The sequence below is a fragment of the Parus major genome, chromosome 1 (assembly GCF_001522545.3).
Source record: "Parus major isolate Abel chromosome 1, Parus_major1.1, whole genome shotgun sequence".
NCBI classification, from domain to species: Eukaryota; Metazoa; Chordata; class Aves; order Passeriformes; family Paridae; genus Parus; species Parus major.
The window spans coordinates 17,838,756-17,865,628 of record NC_031768.1 but is presented as its reverse complement, the minus strand read 5'-3'; the positions used below and the strand labels follow the sequence as shown (position 1 = coordinate 17,865,628).

The 26,873-nt window shown below is 39.5% G+C and overlaps 1 protein-coding gene and 2 long non-coding RNA genes across 5 annotated transcripts; 1 reads left to right on the top strand and 2 right to left on the bottom strand.

Moving 5' to 3' along the window:
- Window positions 1–5,251: 5,251 nt before the first annotated feature.
- On the bottom strand, window positions 5,252–8,078 carry LOC117244027. Its single transcript, XR_004496346.1, has 2 exons — window positions 7,976–8,078; window positions 5,252–5,527 (listed from the first exon to the last, which is right to left on the bottom strand). It is a non-coding gene; the product is annotated as an uncharacterized LOC117244027 (long non-coding RNA).
- Window positions 8,078–21,430, top strand: TCEANC (transcription elongation factor A N-terminal and central domain containing). 3 transcript variants are annotated; one of them, XM_015620256.3, is made up of 3 exons: window positions 8,078–8,275; window positions 10,439–10,540; window positions 20,146–21,430. In XM_015620256.3, exon 3 carries the CDS (start codon window positions 20,154–20,156, stop codon window positions 21,231–21,233), a length of 1,080 nt encoding a protein of 359 aa, XP_015475742.1. In that variant the 5' UTR covers window positions 8,078–8,275; window positions 10,439–10,540; window positions 20,146–20,153; the 3' UTR covers window positions 21,234–21,430. The 3 variants fall into 3 exon arrangements, with proteins under 3 accessions (XP_015475742.1, XP_015475754.1, XP_015475759.1); XM_015620268.3 differs by lacking the exon at window positions 10,439–10,540; XM_015620273.3 differs by lacking the exons at window positions 8,078–8,275; window positions 10,439–10,540 and adding an exon at window positions 8,356–8,563.
- Window positions 21,431–22,996: 1,566 nt separating this feature from the next.
- On the bottom strand, window positions 22,997–26,820 carry LOC107201173. The gene is made up of 2 exons (XR_001520066.2): window positions 26,008–26,820; window positions 22,997–23,669 (listed from the first exon to the last, which is right to left on the bottom strand). It is a non-coding gene; the product is annotated as an uncharacterized LOC107201173 (long non-coding RNA).
- Window positions 26,821–26,873: the final 53 nt, after the last annotated feature.

Sequence of the window (26,873 nt, the reverse complement as noted above, 5' to 3'; positions counted from 1 at the left end):
TTTGTGTTACAAAACGGATGCTCTGGGAAGTATAAATGGACTTCAGCTTTGACATGGGAATCTGTTTCCTGGTGTCTTTGGAGTTGCTGAGGAAATTGCAGAAAAAGTACTTGGGGAAAGCAATTTTAAGGGCAAATACTCTAGCAGTTTCAAAATGAGGGCAAAGTTCCTTCAGTATCAAATTGCATGCTGACTGTGATTGACCTCGGGATGCCTGAATAACCTGGTCACAGTGAGGCAGAAGAGTGAAACGAGTATTTTTCTGGATTCTCCCCTCCTTGTCTGACTCTGAACTTGAAAAATTCTTACTGAAGATCAAAAAAAATGAAAGTTCAATTTTACTGAAGTAAAATTCTGTGTCTAGCTTCAAACAGCAATAATTTATGCAGCACCTCCAAATACTAAGAAGCCTAAGAATCATTACAGTCTTGAGTGCTGCAGTGTTTAAAGTGCAAATGATGTATATATGTGGAGCAAACTGAGTCCACCTAAAAAAGTGCACTGGGCATTTTTGCATGGGCAGTTACTGGGCATAGAAAGATAAATACTGCCTGTGAATGGCATAATATCTAAAGGGTAATCCCTCACTACAAAAACAACAGCAAGTAAACACAATTAATATGGAGCTAATATTTTTTTATTGTTGATTGAATCATAACCTACCATGAATCATCACTGGGACCAATACTTAAGTGGTAGAATTCCATCCAAAAGTCAAGTCAAAAAGATTTCGTATTTCATGGAATAAGTAAGAAAATTATTTGCACAGATCAGTACCAGCTAACTTCAACAGCTGCCCAAAGGCCTTCTGTAGTCGATGCAGAAGTGATTTCCCATTTGTTTGCAATGGATTATAATATACAAGATAGTTTGCATCATAGATCATAATTCTAGCATAATAGGATCTGAATAGAAAAACTGAAACCTTTTTTTGTTGTGAATAAATTCAAAGATAGCTTCTACAGAAGCAACAAAATAAATTCATTCTGTATAGAATGAATAACCTACAATAACAATAATAATCATATAAACCACATCAGTGCATCAGCAAATTAACTGATATTGTTTGCAACATTCATTCTGAAGATGGAACTGCTAAGGGCAAAACATATTTCTCCTTCAGATGAAATGAGTTAAAGGACATAATATGCCTATTGTCATTAATGCCTCAAAATGTTTCTGACAGTTTTCCATTACTGTAAAATCCATTATCTGCTTGATTATTTTAGACAGCAAGGAAACTGTGCTGGGGGTATTTGAGCAAGTTAAAGTTATGCTGTAATCAAGTGGCTTGAACTTTGATAACATCACTTTAGAGTGATGACACACTATATGATATCACACTATGATATCACACTCTGATAACACACTTTAGAGACTACTCTGCCTGCAAGTTAATGGAAAAAAAAAAAAGACTTCTAATTGCCTGAATGTATGCTGCATCCTTCAAAAGCTACTCAACAGATGTGATCACTTAATCTTCACTGTTGTAACAAATGGTTTGAATCACTTTTTTCTTCAGCTGCCAAAAGAACTGACAGAGGTATTTAATTTTGACCACGTTGAATACATGGAAATGCCAAAGCATGCTCCCAAAAGGTGATTATCTTCTAACCTGCAGTTAAAAGGAACTTAAAAATATTTTCCAGCTATTAGATAGTATTTTATATATTAAAAAAAAATATTCCCAAATGCAATTTTTCAGGATCAAAACCATTAAGATAATGAAGAGAGGTTTTCGATGACTGCTGTTCATATTTACTTCATAATTGCTATGTTGTTAATGACAGATTCATACAACTGCATGTACTGGAGGTATTGTAACTCATGAAAATGTATTGTTGAGAAGGTAAATAGCAGTGAAGTGTGAGTCATTTGTTTGGTCATATATGCAACTGTTACATTAAAGCTCAATACAGAGAAAGATTTTTAATAGAAAAGAATTTCTAATTTTAACAGTTACTAACCTCTCAAATACCTGACTTTAAAGTTTGATTTCAACAGAATTAGACATACAGTCTCCTGGACCCTCCCCAGTCCTTCAGGAAGGGTACATTATACAACTGTTGAGAGAACTGATTATTAATTTTTTACTTGGGCAATGCTAAGCTGGGGAATATTTAGCCTTCTGTGATTCAGTGACTTTTTTTTTTTAATAGCCTGATACTCTGAAAACCTCTTGATTTCTCAGTATTTCTGTAATGCCTTATACCAATTTCTATTTCAGATATACTCCTGAGCAGAAACTTCTCTTTCAACAGATTTGAGCAATCATTTTAAAAGTGATCCTTTTAGGTCTTCAGATAAAGGCTAACTTCAATCACACATTTAGAGTGTTTTATTAATTAATCTAAAAAGAAAAGAAAATACTTCAAATTAATAACATGAGTTACACAATTATGTAAATTACAAACATTATTTAAAAATTTACAAACATTACATAAAATAATACAATATATGATAAACAGTTAGTGTATTTGATTCTGGTAAAAATAAGTTCTGAGATAAAGGAAACAGCATGTCCCTAGAGATGCTTAAAACAGCATTTAATTATTTTTTTATGTGCTTCCTTTTACTTCCACGAAAAGATGGTGCTTCTCCAACAAGTAGGATGGTCTGCAGGAGCACTAAATAGTTCCTGAGGTGTGTTCTGACAGGGCCCAAGCCCCAGCTTTCACTCAAATGATTCCCATGAAGAGCCTGGGAGTCAAAATGCTCCAAGAATTGTTCCCAGGAGGCAGTTCACATGGAGAAGTGCCACTTTTTTGTTGTGTAGAGGTGATATGTTTATTTTTCTACTGTTTGTTCTTTATAAAGACAGTAGCAAAGTTAGAAGCTCATTCAGGCACTTGAAATATTTGCCCAGAGCTAACTGCCCTGCTCCATTGCTTTCTGCTGCTGTACAGTGCTTAACTTTGATGCCCAAAATCTGTTTGCTGACTTGGACACCTCTGGAGCACAGTCAGTAAATCTGATTTAGGTGGATAAAGCAATCAACTGGAGTCTGATTTCAACCTTTGATTTCAGGTTGATAGCAGTTTAATGTTAAATCCCTGGGGTTTGATTCACTGCAGGTTATTACGGTTATTGTAACCTCTGTGCTTTGACTCACTGCATTATATTTTCTTGCTATATTTGATATCTTAATTCATGGTATTTTTGAGTATTGCACAAGGACTTGTCTTCCCACTTGAAAGACAACACAATTTACAATTATACAATACCATAAAAAAAACCCAGAAGTCACAAACATGATAAAATGGTACAAAATAATGATAAAACTTTTAGAAATACATGCCATAAACTAATTAGAAACAATATATTTCAAAATCACCTACAAAAACTATCCTTCCCTCAAGCATTAATTTTATTCCAAACTAAGTAATGTTAACAGCTGATTTTAAAAGTGCTAGAACAGATACTGTACTCAAGAAAGCCACATGTTCACTTACAGTGAGTTAATCATTAGCATCACCTTCCTGCCCAGGATGTAATTATATGGGACTCCTAATTTTCTTTCTCTTCTTTGAAATTTCCAGGATTTTAAAATAGCCACCCTTTGTAGAGGCAAGGGGGCACTTGTAGACTGTCCCAAGTATGTGCACTATTGAAAATGCATGTGAAGGTGTGAATAGTAAGATAATGTTTGCCTTTATGGTTCAAGAGAGTTAAACTGAAAGGTGGCTACAAAGCATCTTGTGATACTGAGTAACTGTGTAAGCAAATGGGATATGAAAATTAATTGCAGGTCACCACAAGTAATGGAATAAGAATAAATTATCAATCTTCTTTATATCTGTATAGTCAGTGGCTCCAAATTAGCTAATACCTCTAAGGAAAACGATCTGAGAATGACTGCATTTTCTTCTGGAAACTCACTTGCACTGAAAAAGATCCAGTATATTTTCCCCATATTTCCTCTACTGGCAGACCACCAAGTCGTGTAGTGGTGGAACACAGGATCACTTTGTAGTTGATATACTTGCTGGTTCCTTCAGGAGGAGAGCCAATGGTCACCATTACAGTTTGTGAGCTTTCTTTAACATCCAGTAACTATTTCAAGAGTGCTGTGTGTATATAAACAACCCCAGTGCTGCCACAGCAAATTCATATTTGGCTCACCAACACCAGACTGGTTCACTGCCAACACATAGAAGAAAAGGAGATACAGAGAGGCAGCTGCTTATCTCAATTTCCCTCAAGTGAAGTATTCTTCAGTGCTTAACTAATCAAGTTACTCAGAAGGCTTCATGACACTCCACTGTCTCTGGCAGAATTTCTTCATAATCCTCCTGGCAATTCAATTTCACGTCTTCCAGGTGGTATGATACCACCATGTACTAGAACTTATACCAGGAGGAAGAGCCAGGAAACACATGGGAAATATCTCTCATCAACACTACGCAGTTAACTTTATGTGCATCATCCTCATAATCCTAAATTCAGCACGTTCCAGTGTTACAGAAAATGCACAGCAATCTCAAGACATGGAAATAAACAGTATGGGGAGCCGTATCAGGAGAGCTGAGCAGCATTACTGCCAAGCTCACCCACTGCTCCGTGCTGGAGGCTTTATCTCATCACACAGAAACAGCATCAGCTCAACGCCAGCCTAAGGAAATCCACACCCCCCTCTCAGAACTGGATCGGAGCCTAAAAATGCGAAAGTGACTCTTGAAATGAACAGCCACTCATAAAGTCACTCTTTGTGTGAATCAACACACTTCAAATGCTGTGACTGAAAGAACTCTGAAGAAAGGAAGTCTAAGTCCCAAAGTGTTGACCAGTTCTTGGATTTTCAGTCTTTGAATATGCCATTTATACAGGATTCCCTTCCACATATCATTAAGGATGGAGGGAGATGACTGTTCAAAACACTTTGGTCCCTATTTAATTTCATTTTATTTCATTATAATGCTTTGCTTCATGGTTCATATTATGGTTTGAGGATTTTTTCCTCACTTGCTAGTAGAAAGGTAGGGAGCCTTTTCAAGAACAGAATTGCAGTTCTAAATTTGGGCTTTTTTTCCCAAGAACTCTAAAATCAATACAAATTCAGACTTATTGACAGGATAACCTTTAAACAAAGAACTATTAAACTGAAGAAAGCTCTCCAGGAAGAATTACAGTGGTGGACCATGAAATGAATGTCAAAGGTCCTATTATGACATTAAGATAGGACACAATTTTTAAAATAAAGTAAAAATATAAAAAATAATTTTATTAATAAATAATATCCATTAATTTGTGGTTGTTTTTTGTTGGTTTATTTTCTTTAAAAAGAACAATTGTTTTAGGAAAAAACTTCCAAATTATAGAGGCTTATTTGAAGCACATACTATTCTGTACAGGAACCTTATGATGAACAAACATTTTTCCAAATAGTTCTCTGGATACTCAATACTTTATCAGCTGGCAGAATATCTCCATCTGTTCAACAGAAGCCTATGTTTCTAGAAATGCAGATACACAGCCAATACTGAAGTTTCAAGGAAGTTATCACCATTAGAGTAGCAGTGATATTATCCTGGAAAACCATACAAACACAAAGACATACACATATATCATTACACAGGTATACGTATATGTATGAATTTAATGAGTGCAAAATTTCAATCACATTTTTTAAAATTTGCTTTACTTCAGAGGTAATTGAGAAAGCATTATTGCATCTGTTCTATAAATGGGAAATTGGAATAATGATCTCTTATTCATTAGATCAAAGACAATTTAATGAAGATTCCACTAACAGTCCTTTGAGTGAGAAACCAGGAGGGGCATCCTCAGCTTTGATCCTGTGTCAAAGGAGGGCTAATCACAAGGAAAAAAAACATGTTCCTTTTCTGACTTCCTGGCAAGGGAGCTCTGTGCCTCTGTAGTAGGCAAGGCACTTTCTGCTGAGCACATAAGGAATCCAGTATGAACTGTTCTCACAATCACACAGGTACAAAAAGACTAAGAAAAACTGGCATTTAAAACCTTGGAGTCCCAAACTAAAATAAAACTGTGCACTTCTGGATACAGCAATGGGAGCTGCTGCTGAATTCCTGACATATGTAGGCTACAGGAGTATCTGAAAATATGTAACACAGGCCACTGGATGACATGCCACATTTGAACATGGAAGGTTCTGATCCTGTTCTGCTAGTATGTTACTGTGCCACTTCTGGACAGTCATGCTTCAAATTCTTGATCTCTTGTTTCATAAAACTCTTTGGCATACTTTTCATCACACACTTTTTTGCTGTGTGACACGCAATGACAAGAGAAAAAGGAAGCCTGATTTCAACTGTGGCTTTCAGCTACTCAGGGCTAACCATTGTATCACATGTTCAATCACTGATAAATTCATGAGTTTGGCACAAACTGAGTGAGTGAAGAACTGAACAGCATTAGCAATCAGTGTATGACGAAACCACTGCAGCACTAGCAAGGAAAGGTCTGAGATCACTCAGTGACAAGCACTGATAAACTGGTTTACTACAGTAATTTAATAAATTACTTATCTAGTCTTTTTTTACATCCTATACAACAATGCAAAGCTTTTTTCCCCTGTGTGGTTAGTAATGGTGATTTCCATTATGTCAAAATAAGGAAAAAGTGGTCTGCAGTACATTATGTTCTTGCAGAAACATATTTGGCACCTTCAGGTAGGTAAAATCAGATTATAGCATAGGGCAACAAAGACCTCAAAATCATACCAGCATTTTACCATATCTGAGTATAAACCCCAGCATCATCTATAGATTTGCTGTAGACCCAAAATTCTGGAAGCAATAATCTCCTAAAAATCATTTTGAACACCTATGTGAAATACACGTGAAAGGGGAAAGCACAACAACAAAGGCAATGACAAATACTTTACTTGGACTAAACCATCTTCTTTTAGATGTTTACTGCATAATCAGATATGTCCAGCAGACTTCATCATACCCAAAAGCTGTCACCCTGTAAAATTTTCTATCTCTTTTCTTTAACTCTGTGTATACCAATAGCTCCACTTAGCTTCCAAAAGACTAGTTGGTTATACCAAAAGTAAAACAGTACCATGGTGAAAACAAGAAGTTTTACAACATTTTTTCTTTGCTCTCTGTTAGCCTTAGGTCTGATACTCATTTACCTTGTGTGCCACACTGCATTTCCAAGCCATGTTTGCCAGAGAAGGACCATATCATGACTGAGGTTAAAGTTTAAAATCCCATGAATGTCATTTATTTTTATTCATCTTAGGGCTGAGAGGAGCATGGTAGGGCTCCCTCAGCCACATAGACAGATACCAAAGGAAGGCCATGCCCTGCACAGAGGCCATGGGGCATCGTGGTGTCCCTTTCACCCTACAGCCACATCATGTGCCAGATCCATGACCAGAACAGACTCGGTGAAAACTGAGCCCTCACACCTGAGGCTGCATAGGAGAGCAAGTTATTTCCATGGCTGCTGCTCTCCCAGGAGTGCTTTCACCCTGTGGCAGCCCCAGGACAGCACAGGAGCCCACAGTGAACACACCTGCCATGGTCATCAGCAGAATCACGGGATCAGTTAGCTTGGAAAAAGACCTTCAAGATCATCACGGCCAACCTCTGACCCAACACCACCCTATCAACCAGACCATGGCACTGAGTGCCACATCCAGACTTTCCTTAAACACCTCCAGGGATGGTGAACCTGCCACCAGTCCATTCCAACATCGAATCACTCTTTTTGTGAAGAAATTTTTCCTAATGCCCAATCTAAACCTCTGCCGGCACAATTTGAGGCTATATCCTCTCATCCTGTCACTAGTTGCGTGGGAGAAGAGGCCGACCCACAGCTGGCTACAATCTCGTGTCAGGTGGCTGTAGAGAGTGATAAGGTCACCCCTAAGCCTCCTTTTCTCCTGGCTAAACAACCTCCGCTATCCCGGCCGCTCTTCATAGGGCCTTTGCTCCCAACCCTCCACCAGCTCCGCCGCCCTTCTCTGGACACGTTCCAGCACCTCAGTGTCCTCCCCGGAGTGAGGCGCCCAGAATCGGGCACAGCGGTGGCCTCAGCGGTGCCGAGTACAGGGAGAGAATCGCTTCTCTGGTCCTGCTGGCCACGCTATTTCGGGCACAACGGGACGCGGTTTCTCTTTCCGGGAACACCCTGCGTCCGCAGCGGGGCTGGCCGAGCCCGGCGCCCGGCAGAGCCCCGGCAGCGGCGGGGCCAGCGCGCAGCCGCCTGGGCCGCGGCCGCGCGGAGATGGCGGCGGAGCAGGGAGCGGGCCGGCGGCGCCATGTCGGGCCCCGCTGCGGAGGTGAGGGCGCCGGCCCGGCTGCCAGGGCACGGGGCGTGCGGGAGCAGCGCTGTGTTTCGCCGGGGGCAGCTGGAGTGCGGCTTCCCCGCCTCAGTAGTGCCTGAGGAGCCGCCGCCCTTGCCTTGGCGCTGGCGGTGAGATTGGGGGAAAGTCGCAGGAGGCACGAACCGCCCAGCTGCTCCCAGCCCTTGTTTGCCCTTCATTCAACTCGGTCCACTCCCTGGCTGGCCCTCGGGACCGAGGGGAACGGGGAACCGCGGGAACAGCGCCCTGAGAAGTGGGGGTTTGGTAGGTGCTTGCTTTTCCTCCTGCCCCGGCTGTGCGGGGCGGCATTTCGCCCCTGAGCAAGACAGCAGTGCGTCAGAATTAAGCTAGACGGGTCCGGGGATGTGCAGCAGGAACGCCTGTGAAGAGCCAGGGGAGGTTTAGGTTGGACATTAGGAAGAATTTCTTCACCGACAAGGTGATTAGATGCTGGAATGGACTGCCCAGGGAGGTGGTGGAGTCACCGTCCCTTCAGGTGTTTGAGGGTGTGCCATGGTCTGGTTAACAGGTGGTGTTCAGGCATAGGTTGGACTTGATGATCTCAGAGATCTTTTCCAATCTAATTAATTCTGTGATTTTGTGGAGTTTTAATGAAGAATTTGGAGAAGAACCTGCAGGGTTATCGTTCCCGTGGCATTCTGGATTAGTGTGCACTGGCCCAGCCATTTCCTGGGAAGTGAACACAGGCAGGTTTTTAGGCTGATCTCCCTCAGGTTGCATGGCTGGTGACGGAGATGGAGGTTCCAGTGGTGATGCTCAGCCGCTGGTGGCATGAGCCTGACCCCAGACGGCGGCCAGGACAGGCTGTCACCTGTGGCTGGCTTCCACGCCAAGTGAATGTCAGCTGCTTCCAGATACACACGGCTGGGCTGGGGCTCCCCGCTACTGTAACTGCACTTCTGATTTATACCGAAAGTGGCTGTAATTCCACTCACAGAACAGGCTGACCTTGGAAGCTGCAGGATGGTTGGTTATCTGTAATGGTGCTATTACGAGAATTCTTTATGTATTTGTTATATTGGTTTCCAGGCAGCATTGATGTCTTGAAATAAGACATGCTGGCATATAGAAAGAAGTTAGAGTTCATGCTTTTAAATGTAGTATTATTTTAATAGTTAAATATATAAAAATCCATTTAATTTCAAGTGTATTTCACCCTTTGCTTGAACCAGTACATCATGGGTCATTTATCAAGGCTTTAAAGTATTAAGAAATTATGTACTTTCACTTCTTCATATTTTAGCATAAGGAATGTCAGCAGACACTAAATACTATTTTACAAATACCATTTAAGTTATACTCTATATCCATTCAGGATGGATGGCCTTTTCAGGACCATATGTAGTCTCCTGCATACAAAGGATTTATTTTAAAAGGAAAAAAGTTTTATTATTTTTCAGTGGAAAACCTGTAAAACAACAACAATAATCTAAGTATGGCCCTGGCAATGGAATGACAAATAAAAATAGTATAGAGCCAAGACTTAACTAAAAAAATGAATGTCAAAGTAATGAAAAGACAGTGTTCATCTGACAAATGATGAAAAGCTTGCAGAAGTTCATAAAGCATGTTTTTATTACTTACATGCTCCATTTTTATATGAATTTGTCAGCACAATTTTCCATAAAAAGACACTGCAAACTAAACATTTACCTTTCCTTGTAGCGTGCTAGAATTTAATTCCTTGTATATGAATAAGAATAATCCTTAAAGCTGTTTTGTCAAGGAAATGTGTTCCAAGAGAAAGAATTGCTTATTTCTCTCCAAAATTATTAATATTTTCTTTCTAAAGTGTTAAGTAAACAAATGTACTTTGGATGGATATGTCTTAAGTACATTTTTACTTACTGATTTAGGCTTCTGACTTCATGACAGTCTGTTCTGTTGGAGTTCTGTGTCAATGCAGAGCTCAGTGAAAGAAGGAGGTGTGATCCACCTCAGGCAAGTGTTGTTTAGATTGAGGTTGTCCAGATTTCAAATAGGCACAACTGCAGGAGGCTATGAATAGTATTTATGGAGACTGAAAAATAGATGGACACGTAAGGAAGCTTGATGATATCTCTCACTTAAAAGCCAGTGTTAAACCTGCAGCTCACAACATTTTCTTCTTTTCTGTAGGTTTAAAAAGTGCTAATTCTCAGTGGGTAGATGAACAAGAAATTTAAGACGATATTACAAAATAGTGGAGGAAAGCTGTAAAGCCAAGAAGGAACATAAAAGGTAACATCTTTATGGGTAAACAAGAAAAGAATTTTCAGTCTTTTGTAGTTATAATAGAATATGTAAAAGCCTGATTTATTTCTTTTCTCCAAGTACTGGCTAGTGGAGCCTTGTTTTGCATAATACTGTAACCTTTCCTTTTTGAAAAGGTATAAGGCCCTAATCATTTTGTCTGCAGTAGAAGGATGGGAAGACTTGAGGCTCACATTTTTAAAAGAAATTCAGAAGAGTTCCTATTTTTTTTACTGCTGAGAATATTATAGTGTATAAACCAATCTCAATGTTCTGGGAATTTTGAATTATGATTTCCCAGTCTTCTGATAGAGGACAATGTTACGAATACTTCTTGTGCACAGACATTGAGTAGAGGGAGCAGAGCAGCTGAGTGATACAATCCCAGTGGTGTTGAAAGAGCGCTGACACATTTAATGTACTGTAACTGTTACCTGTATGAGGCAATATAATTAAAGTTTGTTGAAGAATCTGGCTTCTACTTGGAGATGTCACAGCCTTCCTGAACTTTTTTTAGCTGGTTTGCTGTCTGAAGTGATTGGAAATTTGAATATGAACATTTGCATCCATCCAGATGAATAGTTAGGAGACTAAACTATATTGCATAAAAGCAGTTATTTAATAAATGATGACACCAATCTGCTTAGATCATATTTCTCTTGCCAGGTATGTTTCTTGAGGAAAGAATATTTATAATTGAGGAAGAATGTTTATTATATCCTATTCCTTGTGGAAAATAGTGAAATACTGTTCATATTGTCTGTCAGATTTAACAACAATTTATTATTTTTTTTTCCTGAAATCTGCTACTGTTGGAAAAACATGAATGTTAGAAGCAGTAATTTCCCAAAGTGCAAAAAACTTTTTCAAACAGGGAAGTTTTGGCTCAGTACTGAGGCAGGTGATGTTAAAGGATTGATATTAGCATTTTCTGCTTGGCTCAGTTTAACTTTTGCTCTTCATGATAGGGACATATTGGGAAAATACCAGATGTATTTCCAATAAGCTTGGATTTTTTATGCCAATGATAAGCTGTACTCTTTAGCTTGCGGGAGACTCTGTTAATATATAATCACAAAAATTATTGTATGGTTTGTGAAAAACTGTGTGCAGCTGCACCAAAAGCCTGAATCTCATGATAAACTTTCCGGTAGCAGCTCAGCTTAATTAGTGCAAAATACACGTCACACTCTGTGTCTCTACTATAGCTAGGTAGTATTAAGTCATGTCTGAGTCATCTGCTTAAGTTCCACTCAACACACTTATTTTCCTGTGTATTGTCACTTGAGGCCAAAATGGGAGTTCATGTTCATAAAATGTTCCCTGTGTGTCAAAAGCCTGACTTTTGACCTGCTTGAAGCCCCAGCTAGTACCTCATACTGACAAATAATGTGAAGTCACTGAGAGCAAAGGGATTCCTCTGCCAGCTTTGACAAAGCTTTATCATGAAAATTTGAAAATCTAGAGAGCTCCATGCAGCATTTCTGTGACCTTGTGCCCAAACTAGGAAATGGATTTTAAAATAAAAAATAATCTGGTTGTACCTTAGAAAAACAAGGCAAATGTTTCTTTTTGTGAAGTGGTACAAGTTTTAAAGCAAATAGATACCCACTTTATTTATACATAATTACCAATAAAACTGTTGATGAAAAATCTCTCAGAACTATGTATACATTTTATTATTGCTCCCTGAATCATAATGTAATAGAATATCTTGTGAATCTATATATCTGTCCAGTTGTGGAAGAGATTAGCTAATACATCTACTTGACACTGTAACTTGTTAAAAGTAATTTTTTTTTAACTCCTTAAAATTTTATTTTATTAACAAGGTCAACAATATCAATAAAAACAAAGATTTTATATCAGTGGAATAATGCATTACTTGTAACATTTCAGTGTTTCGAGTAGTTAACTACTTCATTCAGTAGAAAAATTTACATGCTTAGGGAAGATGGGATATGGGAAAAGCTAAAATATCTTCCAGTGTGAATCAGTTTAACTGTAAATTAAGTTATTAAAAGGAGCTATTAACAAGGTAATGTCTCTTCTGGGATGTGCATCCTCTCTAACATCAGTGGATCATCCTGGAACTTGAAACAGATGTAGCTGTTCAATTTGTAAAGGATTTTCTCATTTAGTTTTTGCCGTGGAACAAGTCAGGGTTTAATTCATCTGGTGTAGCTGTAATATATTGAACCTTTCTGTGAGCTCTGGGTTACATACTGGTGTCAAATGAAGCCAGTGTCTAAGCAATCTGGTAAGGACAGCAGCTTTTCCTATCTCATTAAATCCATGCATGTTTGATCTTATTAGAAAAATATGCTGACAGCTCTGCATTGGGGTTGATCCCTGAGGCTTGAGAATTTCATTATGTGCTCTATTGATTGTTTTATCTTTTTTTTTTTTTTTAAAGAATATAAGAATTCAATTTTAATTAAAAAGGGGGGGGCACCTAGAAGAGGCAACTCCAAATAAGGATTAAAAATTGACCTTGTGAAAGAGGATACTCTGTGCATCTTCACATGAATGTGATACACTCTACCATCTCTCCTCTTCAGATGTGCTAATTTGGGAAGAAAGCTGTTGGCAATTTCACTGAGAGAAATGCAGTGTTGAGACAATATAGCTCCAGATTAGGCAAGGGTGTTGTGGTTCAAGCAGTCGCTGATGTAAAAAATGCAGAACAAAGCTACTTCTCCACATTAGTACTGTGTACTCCAGTGCTTCTGGATCTGTGAGTGAGAGGTAACTCTTGGTCAGTGAGGTGTCAGTGGTCATGGACAGCTGGAAATAACACTGTTGTATTGCCTCAGTTCTCATTGTATTCACTTAGCTTTATTCATGTGGCTATTCTTTGAAGATGAACTTCTGTCTAGTTCTGAAATTTTTAGGTGTGGAGAGGCAGGAAGAGCTCTGATTTTTGCAGAGATGAAATAAAAGCTCCAGTAAATGGTTTCTTGTGACATCATTGATATTTGTTCTCCCACTGTAGATAGGATGAAGAAATGTTTTTGGGGTTGGAGGCTGGCTGTGAGAATTCTCTGATTTCTGCTTAGGCTTTTGAATGTAAAATACTATTTGATAATTTTCATTGTTTATATGGGATTTAAGTTGCCCAGAGTAAGCTGGTGTTCCCAGGATTATGCTATGCACCTTCTCTGCTATAGCATTGATGTTTTTTAACACAACGTTTGCAGAACATTTATTCCACTATGACATGGTTTAGCCCCAGCTAGCAGCCAAGCCTCAGGGAGCCTCTCACTCAAGGCCCCACCAGTGGGATTGGGAAGACAATCAGAAGGATAAAAACCAAAAAATTCACGGGTTGAGATAAACACAGTTTAATAGGAAAAGTAAAATCTGCACACATAAGCAAAGCAAACCCAGGAATTCATTCACTGCTTCCTATGGGGAGGCAGATGTTCAGCCATCTCCAGGAGAACAGAGCCCCACCACATGTAACAGTGACTTGGGAAGACAAACTCCATCATTCCAAACATTTCCCCTTCCCTTCTTCTTCCCTCCACTTTATATCCTGAGCATGATGTCAGATGGTCTGGAACATCCCTTTGGTCAGTTGGTGTCACCTGTCCTGATTGTCTCTTCCCAGTCTCCCATGCACCCACAACTTCCTCACCAGTGTGGCAGTAGGAAATGCAGAAAAGGCCTTGGCTCTGTGTAAGCCCTGCTCAGCAATAACAAAAACCTCTCTATGTCATCAGCCTGTGTTCAGCACATATCCAAAACATTACCCCCATACCAGTCACTGTGAAGGAAATTAACTCTACCCCAACTGAAACCAGCACACACTGTTGTGTGTAGGAGTGCTTGACTTCTGATCCTTGTCTGGGCTGTAGTCTGGATATTTTTCCAATTACATAGAATTTTTTGAAGAAAAGCTTGCCTACAATGGAGGTTGGGATGAGGAAGAAGAAGGCGGGTATTCATTCTTCCAAGACATTCATACGCATTTGCTTGGATGCATTTTGAGTTTGTCTTGTTTTTTCAGGGTTAAGACAAAATGTACTATGGATTTGTACAAGATTAGGTATAAAGCAAAGGCAAAGCATTTATCCCAAATGCTTTGGAGAGGACAGTGTTTTTCCTGGGGACTTAATTTGCTCTTAACAGCTGGGTGGTTTTTTGGTTGGTTTTGTTTTGTTTTGTTTGTTGTTTTTTTCTCTTACTTAGTCATTTTACTGTTTAAAAATGTTCTGATTCAACTTGGCATTATTACAAGGTGGCTGTATTTTAAACCTGAGGTAGCCTGATGTTTGGGGTTTTTTTAGAAGCAAACTGGCTTACAAGGTTTTTATTGATTATCATCATTTATTCTTGTACAGACAAGTGACTCATTATACCATGCAGTCAGAGAGCTCGTAATTATTTGGCAAGAAAGTGCCTCATCAGCACAGCATTACAGAGTCTCATTGTAAATACAAGCCTTGTAACCTTCAGTGTACGCTTGGAATTCAAACAGATGTTCTCATGCATATTTGGAAAATCATGGCAGTCAGGTGAAGTCCCTGGTGACTAGAAAAAGGGAAACATCACTTCAATTTTTAAAAAGAGGAGAAAGGAAGATCCAGGGAACAGATTCAGGGAACTACAAACCGGTGAGGCTCATCTCTGTACCTAGGAAGAGCCTCCTAGAAGATGTGCTAAGGCACATAAAAGACAGGAAGGTAATTCAAGGTAGCCAGCATAGCTTTACTAATGGCAAGTCACGCATGACGAATCTGGTGGCATTCTATGATGGAGTGACAGCAAGGGTTGACAAGGGAAGACTGACCAGTGTCATCTATCTAGACTTCTGTAAGGCTTTTATTATAGTCCCACATGACATTGTTATCTCCAGATTGCAGAGATACGAATTTGATGGAAGGACTCATTCATATTTAGTGGATAAGGTGTTTGCTGGATGGACACAGAGAGTTGTGGTCAGTGGCTCTATGACCAGGTAGAGGCTGGTGATAAGTGGTGTCCCTGAGGACTCTGATGGGACTTTAATCTTCATCAGTGACATGGGCAGTGGGATCAGTGCACCCTCAGCAAGTTTGCAGATGGCACAACAGCAGGTCAGGATGCCATCCAGGGGGCCCTGGACAAACTTGAGGAGTGGGCACCACGAGCACCTCATGAGGTTCAACAAGTCCCAGTGCAAGGTGCTGCACCCAGATCAGGGCAAACCCAGACTTGAATACAGGACTGTGAGAAGAAGTCACTGAGAGCAGCCCTGCAGAGAAGGACTTGGGAGTTCTTGTGGATGAAAAGCTGGATATGACCCAAAAGTGTGCGCTTGCGGCCCAGAGGGCCCATGGCACTCTGGGCTGCATCAAAAGCAGCGTAGCCAGCAGGTTGAGGGAGGGGATTCTCCCACCCTGCTTTGCCCTCATGAGACCCCCCCAGGAGTGCTTCATCCAGCTCTGGGGTCCTCAGCACCACAAAAACTAGAGCAGGTCCAAAGAAGGACCACAAAGATGGTCAGAGAGCTGAAGCACCTCTCCCATGAAGAGAAGCTGAGAGAGCTGGAGCTGGTCAGCCTGGAGAAGAGGAGGCTTTGGGGAGGCCTTACTGTGGCCTTCCAGTACTTTAAGGTGCTTATAAAAAGGAGAGAAAGGGACTTTCTGTATGGGCAGATAGTGCCAGATCAAATGTCAATGGGCTTAGATTAAAAGAGGGCAGATTTATATTAGATTATATATAAATTATATTAAATGTTAGGAAGAAATTCTTGACCCAGAGGGTGGTGGCACCTGAGAAACCTGGTCTAGTAAATGGCTTCCCTGCCTGTTGCAGAGGGGTTGGAACTAGGTGTTCTTTAAGCTCCCTTCCAGCCCTAACCATTCTGTGATTCTGTCATTGCTAAACTGAAATGCCCTGTGGGAGGGTTGAGGATGTTTGTTTTCTGCTGCACAAAATTGTGACACTATTGTTTGTTCGTTCATTTTCTTTTATCTCTACATTACCAAAGATGCATGGTTCATTTTATAACTTAAGAAAAAAACCAAGACTTTCTGAGGTTTCTTGTCTCTTAGAATTAGCAACACAGCAGAACAGTGCTGACGGAGTTCGATTCAGTTAATTTTATAAATATTTGCTCAGCAGCATTTGTCAAATTGCATTACATCAGGTAGGAAAGCAGTCAAATTTCAAATTAAAAAAAAAATCAAAGTGCAGTGTACAGACAATAACTGGATAAGGGATATACTCTCCCTCCTGTCTGTATCCCAGCATCTATGGACTCTGCACAGTTTTTTTGCCAAAATTAGGCAAATATGTACCTTAAAAATGTGAAGTCTCCTTAAGTTCATCGAGTAATTGTTTTATCTTTTTTCTTCGAAGGCTAGAGTTTCTCATGCATATTTCAAAAGATTCCACGGGTTTGCTATGCCACAGCTCCCTCAAGTGGTAGAATAATTTTCCATTTGGAATTGCAGCATGATTTCTGTGACATACTTGCATTCTCTTCAAAAGTTTTTGGGGCTTCTCCCAACTTACTGTTCTATCTGATTTATGACAGAAACGTCAGAGTTCAAAGAACAGCAGTCTGAGCAGGGAAGAACTCAGGTTTGCTATACTTGGGTTCCCAGTGAACTTTGACTAGAAAATTGACTGCAGTATTACCACTGCATCAGTAATTTCAAGTTTCTCCCTATAAGAATGTGAAACGTGTTTTTTACAGTTGTCTGACATAATAATGTTGTGCCTTGATTAGGAAAGAAGAAAAGGTGCTTGGCATTCAGACTTAATATGAAATACAATGTATGTTCCCCAGTATTAATGAGCTTTGCTTCATTCTTTGAAAGAAACTTTGGAAGTTGGATTACTTTATATGTTCCTTATAAGTTTAGGAATCTTTATTCATTTTCTGTTTGTGTAAACCAGTGGCATCAGTGTCAACATTGGTGATAAATCTGGTCCTTATTTGATTTATAGGGAAATGTACAAACAACTATTTTTTTTGTGTGTGGTTTTCACCACACTTCCTTTTAATTTGGAAACCAAAATGAAATCTATGCTTGAGTAGTTAGTGTAATATTTCAAAAGTATATATTGCTTTTCACCTTGAAAGATTTTATTATTTTCTGCAAGCTAGGTACACACAATAAAGCCAGGACCATTTCAAGAACAGTTTCCCTGCAGAGACCTCTCTGATGTCACTGATTATTACCTTTATTCAGTGTTTTTTTCTGCTGTTTCTTATGCTTCTCCCAATTACCAATGAATATCCATCTCCATTAAAATATTTAATTACTTTTACATAACTTTGCTTATTGCATTTGAAGGGAGTCATTCCATCCTACCTATTTGCTATAATTCGTACATTTTGAGAAAAGCATTTCCTTAGAAGTGTTTTTTTTTTACTTAAATATTAGTAGTCTATTAGGTAGTTTAATTTCCAAAATTATTTTAAAATAATTGTTTATAATTTGGTGTCCATATTATGATTTCAGTTTGTTTATTTAACTGCTGCCAAAACATTTACAAACTTGAATTTACTGTTGTGTGAATTTGAAAAAGTCAGTGCAGGAGTAAGAAAGGTTTAAATTTCTAATAACTAATTTATTGCCATAGTGTAAGAGTCCTAAAGTAGAGCTTTGCCATGCTGGGGGGCTGTGTAGGGTCAGGTTGATAATGATGAGTAAGGACCACTACCATGAAGTAGATGATAGCAACAGACTCTGCATACGGATTTCTTACATACAGATCACCCTGCAGTATTGGAGAGGAAGCCTTCAATGACACATAGTCCTCAAAGAAAGATCCAAATATCTCACCTTTGCCACAGGGTAGAAATATATGCACTGACAAATTATCAGCAAAGCTTGTGTGTGATAATTTCTTCATGTGCCCATAGTCCTATATATTTTAAATATATAAATATATATATATAAATATTGAGAATTTTTTGTTTAATCTTGCATTTAGATAGTCTATTTTATGGTGTGTAAGCATAATGCAACATATACATAGATAGACACAAGATCTGAAGAAAATGTGGAGTATGCTGAAAAAGCAGAACTGATTCTAATGCATAGGGGATTCATACTGGGTTAACATATTACTGTCACCAACTCTTCCCTGGATTGCATGGGAAACAGTAAATCAGCAGATAATAATTTTCTAATGTCAACTTCTTGGTATTCTGGAGACAGGGAACTGTTCTTGCTTTGTGAGGGATCTCCTACATGACAAAGCTCTCCTTTCTGTTCACAGCCTCTGTGTTCCTGTAGCAGAACAGAGGAGCTGATTCATTCACATGTTCTTGTTAGTTTGATGATGCAGAGGGCTCAACTTAAATATGTGAAAACTGCATCCTGTTTCTCTGAGTTTGAAACTTCGTGTGTAATAAATCAGTTTCTGTAATCGCCATTATAGAGGTTTCGTGGGACTTCAAAACATAAGACAAGAGTGTTTAAATACATCTTAAGGGAATGCTGAGAACATTTCCTGTGGATGATGGGCTCGTTCTGTTTCTGTAGAAAAAAAGTGAAGCCTTATCCTCTTTGTCCTTTTCTTTTGTGAAGCTCTGAGGTCCTACCTAAAGTTTGAATTTGTTTCTGTCATGCAAAAGACAAGTTAGCTGCTGGTGGTCATAGAAACAACAGAGTGTGCAAATAACCAAGCTGTGTCTCTTGTCCCTTCCCTACTCCTGTTCTCAGGAGTTTTCATCATGGAAACAGTGATGCTGCAAGAAACAGGCGTATGAGCTCCTTCCCATATGGATGTGTGTAGCAAGCCTTGTCTCTGTCAGGCAGATGTTTTTTCTGGAGTAGAATCACAATGGATGCAATTTCAGACAAAATACTGATTTCATGCATGAACTTAGAAGGCTGACTGCAAAAAAAAAAGAACACACTTAAAACACACCATTCATTTCTGCATTCTACATTTAATTCTTCTTTTCAGCAAGAATAATAATGTTAGGAATATAAAATTTTTTTGCATGCAAACTTGCAGTAGCAGTGCACTGAAAATTTTTTTATCAAAGGGCTTGATGAAAAGAAATCAAAAGGAAATACTATTGAAACCATGAGATTCTGCACTCTGAAGGCCCCCTTTGATTTTCCTTTATGCCTCAGAATATATGGGGGCATGCTTTAATAATGCTACAGCTGCAAGAAAATATAGAGAGATCTGTCTTTAACCTTTAAGAATTTTCAAAATTAGTAGATGTCAGCATTTTGAAACTGTTTCGCAGGTGTCACTGTTTTTGAGCTGTTCCATCTTGATAATTCATCTCTAATATGGTACAAGAGCTAGCGAGGGAAAGGGCAGCAGTGGGACCTCAGGTAAAAGTCACGACTCTGATTTGCTTCTCTGATAGCTATAAGGAGGAACTTTTGAAAGAGATGTAACATGATCTCTTGTATAGCAAGTGAAAAGTTGATGGTCACGTAGGAACCAGAATGGTGTTTTGGACTTCGGTACACTATTTCAAGAAAATGGTGGGAAACCCAGTGATATATACAAATAAAATAGTGTAAAATAGCATAAAATGAAAATAAAACCTTTTGTGAATATACAGAAGATATGTTAATGTCATAACTGAAGGAAAGGTGATGATCTTTTTTTTTTGTTTCCAGGTTGAAAAATGTCTGATCCAAAAAATATTGTACACAGAACCCGTTGTATTGAAAAACTGCTGTCTGAGAACAATTTGCAAGATATTGAGGATCATCTTAAAGAACTTGAAGATGTTGATATGACTGTAGAATATCTTCAGGGGACAGAAGTTACCAAGGCTGTATACAGAGTACTCAAGAGTTGCCCTTCTGGCGAGTTGAAAAAGAAAGCAAAGCAGTTATTGTCAAGATGGAAAGCACTTTACAAGAATAACTGTGCTCAGTCATTGCAAGTTAAAAAGTCAGATCCTGTGGATGTGAAAGAAGAAATTGAGCATCTCAGTGTAGTTCCTAGAGAGCAGTCACTGTCTGAAGGACCATGTCAGCAGGAGGCATTAGATGGTACTAGTTCCAACATTTTGGTCCCATCACAAATTGTTAAAAATATGGTATGTAATAACGCACAAAGCAGTATGAATCAACATTCTTCTTTTGAGGAGCAACACACAGTTCATGAAGATTCTAAATCTGTTGTTAGCGAAGCAAGTCTGCAGCAGGATCTGATGAGAGCTCTGAGGTGTAAATGTGTAGATCTTCTTTATAAAGCTTTGATTGGTTCTGCCAAAGATGAAGAAACTGTAAAATGGCTAGAGTTAGCTAAAGAGATTGAAGAACATATTTTTACTCTTCATGCTAAAAATGATAAAAAGTACAAAAATTGCATCAGAAGTAAAATCTCAAACCTTAAGAACCCTAAAAATTGCCACCTAAAACATAACCTTTTTTCAGGAACTTTGAGCCCAAAGGCTTTTGCTGAGATGACAGTGATGGAAATGGCCAGTGATGAACTGAAACAGCTCAGGGCTGTGTACACAAAATCATCTGTTCAGGAACATCAGCTTCCACAGGTTATTAATGGCACACAGACAAACAAAGTAAAGTGCAGACGCTGTGAAAAATTTGATTGCACTGTCACTATGATTGCCAGAGGAACTCTCTTTCTTCCAGCTTGGGTGCGAAGCGCAAATCCAGATGAACAAATGTTGACTTACGTTATTTGTAATGAATGTGGGGAACAGTGGTATCACAGCAGATGGATATGTTTGTAATGCTATCCCTCTTTCATAAGGGGCTTGGAAACATGTATGAGAACGTACCTCTGTTGAAACTGGAATTTTAAATTCTGTGCTGATACTGTGTGGGTGCTGCCACTAAAAACTGCAAAATCAGAAAACTGCTAATGTATTTTTAAAGATGGCTTGAATGAATCTTACATGTAATAAATAAAATTAATAGGAGTTAATAACTTTCTTGAGTGGATATCCTCTCTGGAACTAGGAGATCTGTCCTGAACTGAGAAAATTAATATTTTTATATAGTGCACATTACCCACAAATAATGAATAGAGGGAAATCCAACCGCAGACATCACAGTTTTTATCCATATTTTTGTTCCAGAGTCAACAGGATTTTCACTGATTGTTTACCAGAAGTATTTATTTTAAAAAAAATAAAAATATTCCCACTAAGGGAGCTGTAAAAGTAAGAGACCTGTATCTTTTACAAATGCACAACAGGCATTTAGCATTTCAAGGTTAAAATGTATCAGCAGAGCAGAGAAGCCTGCAAGGTATTTGCTGGAAGAATTGAGGACAGTTCTGCACCCACCTGACTGAGACACAGCTGAGGCTGGTCAGTTCCTCTGGGCTGAGCTGCATGACCTCTCAGAGAAAGGAGTTGGGGGCATGAGGTGAGAAAATACGTGTAGGTGAACTAAATGTCAGCCAGGACTGAAAGACAAGCTTTTATCTATATATGGGGAATATTATGTGTAACCTGAAATTGCAAAGAGACACTTAAAATATTCTACTGGGAAAAAAAGAGGAGAAATCTTTCCATTCAATGAAGGGTTAACAATTACCTTTCAACAGCATTACTTACATTTTTATCATGTAAAAATGTGTGTTTTAGGGGAATTGCACTGATGTAAAATACACATTAAAGCTTTAGGCCAGATCCCCAGTGTTCAACTCTGTAACCAAGGAGTTGCTATCTGGCCTTCCTTCCCAGCCCTTACTTGTGTGCTGGAATTGATACTTACAAGTAGTCCTGCTTATGTGGTGGTATTTTTGTGTAAAGTATTATTGTTAGCTTTCAGTGAAACTTCAGGAGAGCAAACACTCCTGTGTTAGTGGATCACAGCAAGCACAGGATTGTGTGCAGTCATTTTGAAGATCATGGTCCTGTTGAGGAGAGCTTTATGCCAGCATTGTGCTGTGTCAGAACACCATGCAGCAGAAGACTTTATTTAGCTGTGAACAACTTATAAATAATTTCTGCCTGAAGTTGGTTTTGAAGCCATTCCAGTAATGCAGAGCTCATCCAAGTTTTATCTTGGCAAAGGGAAATATTACAAGGCATAGAATATATATATGGACAGAATATATTTCAAGGGTAAAATTTGTATCTGTAACACTGACTATATTTGTGATGTAATATGTAACATCATTTTCTTTTGAACTGCCCATCACTAAATGTGTAGCTGCAGGCTTAAAATATTTGACTGGCTAAGAATATATGCCTTGTCTCAAAATCTCTTTAAAAAGCCAACTTGCAACTACATAGTGTGTACAGCAGCAGGAGGGTGTAGATCACTGGAGTACATGGAGTAGAGCCCAGAAACAAAAGAAAACTTTGAAAAGTGAGATTCTTTGATATTGTTGAAGTATTTTTTATTCAATTCAATCCAGGTGAGAAAAAGATTTCTGAACTATTTTAAGCAGAGACAGTTCATTTGGGTGTGATGTTTACTTGTTGCTACTCCTACAAGGAGTATGTCATTAGTGGTGATCCCCACAAACATAGGACAAACATGCTGAACAAGGCTAAAGTCTGTATTTGTCTCCATGGGGTTTTCCAGAAATGCTGTAAATTTCTCCTTGAATACTGCGATTTAACAGCAGCAATAAGGTCTTAAACATAAATTGCCCTCAAAGATCAAGCAGTCTGTAGCTGCAGAACTTGTGATACATATGTCATGAAGATGAGAACTGACTTAACAATGAACTTCACACAATTTTCTACGTAAAAACAAATATACTATTCCATATCTGAAGTGCTCTATTAACTATAGGCAATGTTGCTCCCTTAACACCAGTAACAAAACTCCTTCTGTTTCCTAGAGATCCCCTGCCAGATCCACTTCCATCTGTTCTGTCAAGTGCCTTTTCCATCTCTGTCATATCCCTCTTACTGTGCACTTTTTAGGGAGGTACTCAGCTGTCAATTGTTGTTTATAACGTTTTCTTCTTTTCAAAATGAAAAGGAAATTAGCACTGTTTGTTTATCATTTAAAGTGTCCGTCTGCTGTGCTATCTACATTTGCTACTAAAGCAAAGAACTGCAACTCTTTAAACAAAAAACCAGCCCTTTTATTGTGCCAAGGAGGAAAGTTAGCTGGTAACAGACTGTAGTTAAGGAGCAAGTATGTTGAATTACAGTCCTTCAGGGAATCTGCAGGGTGTAATGGCTGAATTCACTGACTGCCTGGAAGATAAGGAAAGAAACAAGAGCACTTTGATAATTTCTTGGATTTCTCAGGAGCTGGCTTGCTGCATTCTGGTATTAACAGAGCTATAAAGGCAGATGACTTCATATCCCCTTATTTTGTACTGCTGTAATTCAGCCAAGAGGTGACAAAGTCATGTTTTACTGAGACTATGTCATCTCTTGCCAGGATGGGACATAGTCTACTTGCCAACTATAGATGGTAAAAAGTATTATTCACAAGCTCTTATTATAAGAGAACTTTGCTGATACAGAATTTCCCTCTACTCACACGAAAAAATTGCCCTTTATTTGCCACTGGATGTTTTTTGTGCTATTCTCTCTGACCTGGCATAACAACACTTCATGAATACACCTTTGTGAACAAAATTCTTAAGGTGCAGAGTCAGCTTTCTGATGAAAATGTGCATGTGAGGGTGCAGCAAGGCTGGGTTGCTGCACAGAGGGAGGCAAGCCAGGGGTGGATGGTGGGTGACAAGGTATGCAGGGACAGTGGCTTCACTTGAAAGGGTCACTGTCCGGCAGCACCCAAACAAGAGCAAGGCAGGTCTGGACAATAATCTGCCAAAACTCCAGTGAGAACTGGGCAGGTGTGGGGATGTGCTGCCTGATGGAGACTGGTGCACAAGTGGGGTGCAGGAACGGGTTTGTACAGTGTCTGAGCCAAAATGGGGCTCTTGCTGACCATGGGAATCTGAAGCAGCTGCCCCCACCAGCACTGCCCCAGTCCTACTCCCCCCACTGGGATGGTCAAACAGGGCCTTGGACAGGGACAGCCCTATAGCAGAATTTAAACAGGAGTGATTTTGGTGCACTTGTTTCAAACTGCTTCCTAGCTGGGCATGTTCTTCTGTCTGACCGCAGGATGGGCAGGTGTGCTTCATGTGACCAGCCTTATCGAGGCATTATTTGTTCTACAATTTGTGGTGTTCTGTAGCAGCTGCTGGGTTTGTTACATACATGGTATGTAACGGAGTGGACACAGGGAAACGGGCCTTCAGTTCCTGATCCTCAAGCACTCATGCATGTGTATTAACCCTAACCCTATGATGCTCCGTTTTGCCTATAAAATCATAAGCCTAGTAGCCATGGTTATACCATGGGTTCTTTTCTATTTTCTTATATGTTCCCATGTAAAGGAAATAAAAATACATCTTATCTGAGAAGTTCAATAATTTTGTTTCTAAAAAGAACTTGAAAAAATGAGGTATCTAGACAAGCTGAAGGACTGGGTTCAAGTGGATCCTCATGAGAATTAATGAGACCAAGTACAAGATGGTGTACCTGGGTCAGGGCAACCCCTGGTGTCAATACAGGCTGGGAGCTGAATGGATTGAGAACGGCCCTGAGGAGAAGGACTTGGGGCTGCTGGTGGATGAGAGGCTGGACATGAGCTGGCAATGTGAACTTGCAGCCCAGGAAGAATTAAAACCAATGTGGGCAGCAGGTTGAGGGACGTGGTTCTGCTCTTCTACTTTGTGCTCATGAAACTCCACCTGCAGTCCTGCATCCATCTCTCTGGGGTCTCCAGCACAGCACAACTCCTCTGTTGGAGCAGGTCCAGAGGAGGCCACCAAGATGATCAGAGAGCTGGAGTACCTCTTCTATAGGGAAAAAATTAGACAGCTAGGGTGGTTCAGCCTGGAGAACCCCATTGAAGCCTTCCAGGACCTAAAAAGAGGCTTATATGAAATATGGGGACAGACTTTTTAGCAGGGTCTGTTCCAGTATAATGAGAAAGGAGCATAGATCCAGACTGGACAGACTGCCTATATTCAGGCTAGCAATTAGTTTTTACACGAGGGTGATGAAACTTTGTAACAGGTTGCCAAAACTGATGGTGGCAGGGCTCTGAGCAATCTGATCTGGTTGAAGATGTCCCTACTCGTTGCAGGGTGATTGCACTAGATGATGTTTAAAGGTCCCTTCCAAGCCAAACTATCCTGTAATTCTAAATTTCCTCACATGTAGCCAATGTGTTTCAAAACAAAATCCAGTGTTGTTTCAAAACAAAAACATAGTAGCTTCTCTCCAAAATGTATTAAGTGCAAAACAGAGTAATTATTTCCTCCACTTCTAAATGCAGCTTTTTCTTCTTTATAAATCATAAAATAATGCCATAACTGATCAGAACTTACATACCTTAGAATTACCACAATTTAAAGTCAACTTTCCTACCACTACAGCACTTGTATTTCATTTTAGAATTGGATGAAAGCAGATTCCAGGAAAAAAGCACTTAAAAATGTTCGAAGTGTAGCTTTGTTAGATAAAAATGGGTCTGGTATCATAAGATTTGCCTCTAGCAAAGGCCTACCTTTTAATAATCCTGTTGCTGTCAGTAGGAGCCATCTCCTTTTGATAATACTGAGATCTTGTTTTCCATTCCTTGGGCTGTGTTGATGTCTGATCCAAAACAAGACAACTCTACAAGTGGCAATTCCAGTCTGATTGCATCTGCCTTATGATCAGAAGCATGTGATGATTGCTTGAGCAAATGGGTGTACTTATGCTTGTCATCACCTATTCCTCCTGATGGTGTAGGAACCTCTTTAATTTCTTGGGTTTTTTTCATTTTAATTATATTTTGCCCTCATGGGGAGGTTGTAAGAGCACAGAAAATACTCTTGTCACTGTTTCCTTCAGCTTTTTTCCCTGTGATCTTGTTTAAACAGTCATGTTGGTGTTATTCTGAATTACTACAGGAACAGAAAATGCCTACCTACTTTTGTAAGATAGTGTGCTTTGTATTTCGCTGAATTCCTTCATTGACACATGCACAGATTTAAATGTTTCTGCTTGTGTAAAGTGAAGCTGCCTTACAATTTTGGGTTTGCATACCTGGGGCCCTTAGCGTAGAGCAGAGTGACACTACTGCCTTTAATAAATAACTGTCCGGAAAATACTTTATAAATACTTTATTTTCGAGCTTAATAATGCAGGGCATTCTACAGCAATGTGAAAGTGTTATCTTTTCCAGTGTTATCATTCTCAGACGGCGCACGATAGTGATCCATGAGAGATGGCCCTGGATGGGCCTTTCCGGCCCTGTTCTGGCGGTGGGCACCATAGTTCCCGTGGTTCCCCTGTTCCCGCTGATAGTTGCCGCTGTTTCCCCCCGTTCCCGCTGTTTCCCCCCGTTCCCGTTGTTTCCCCCCGTTCCCGCTGTTTCCCCCCGTTCCC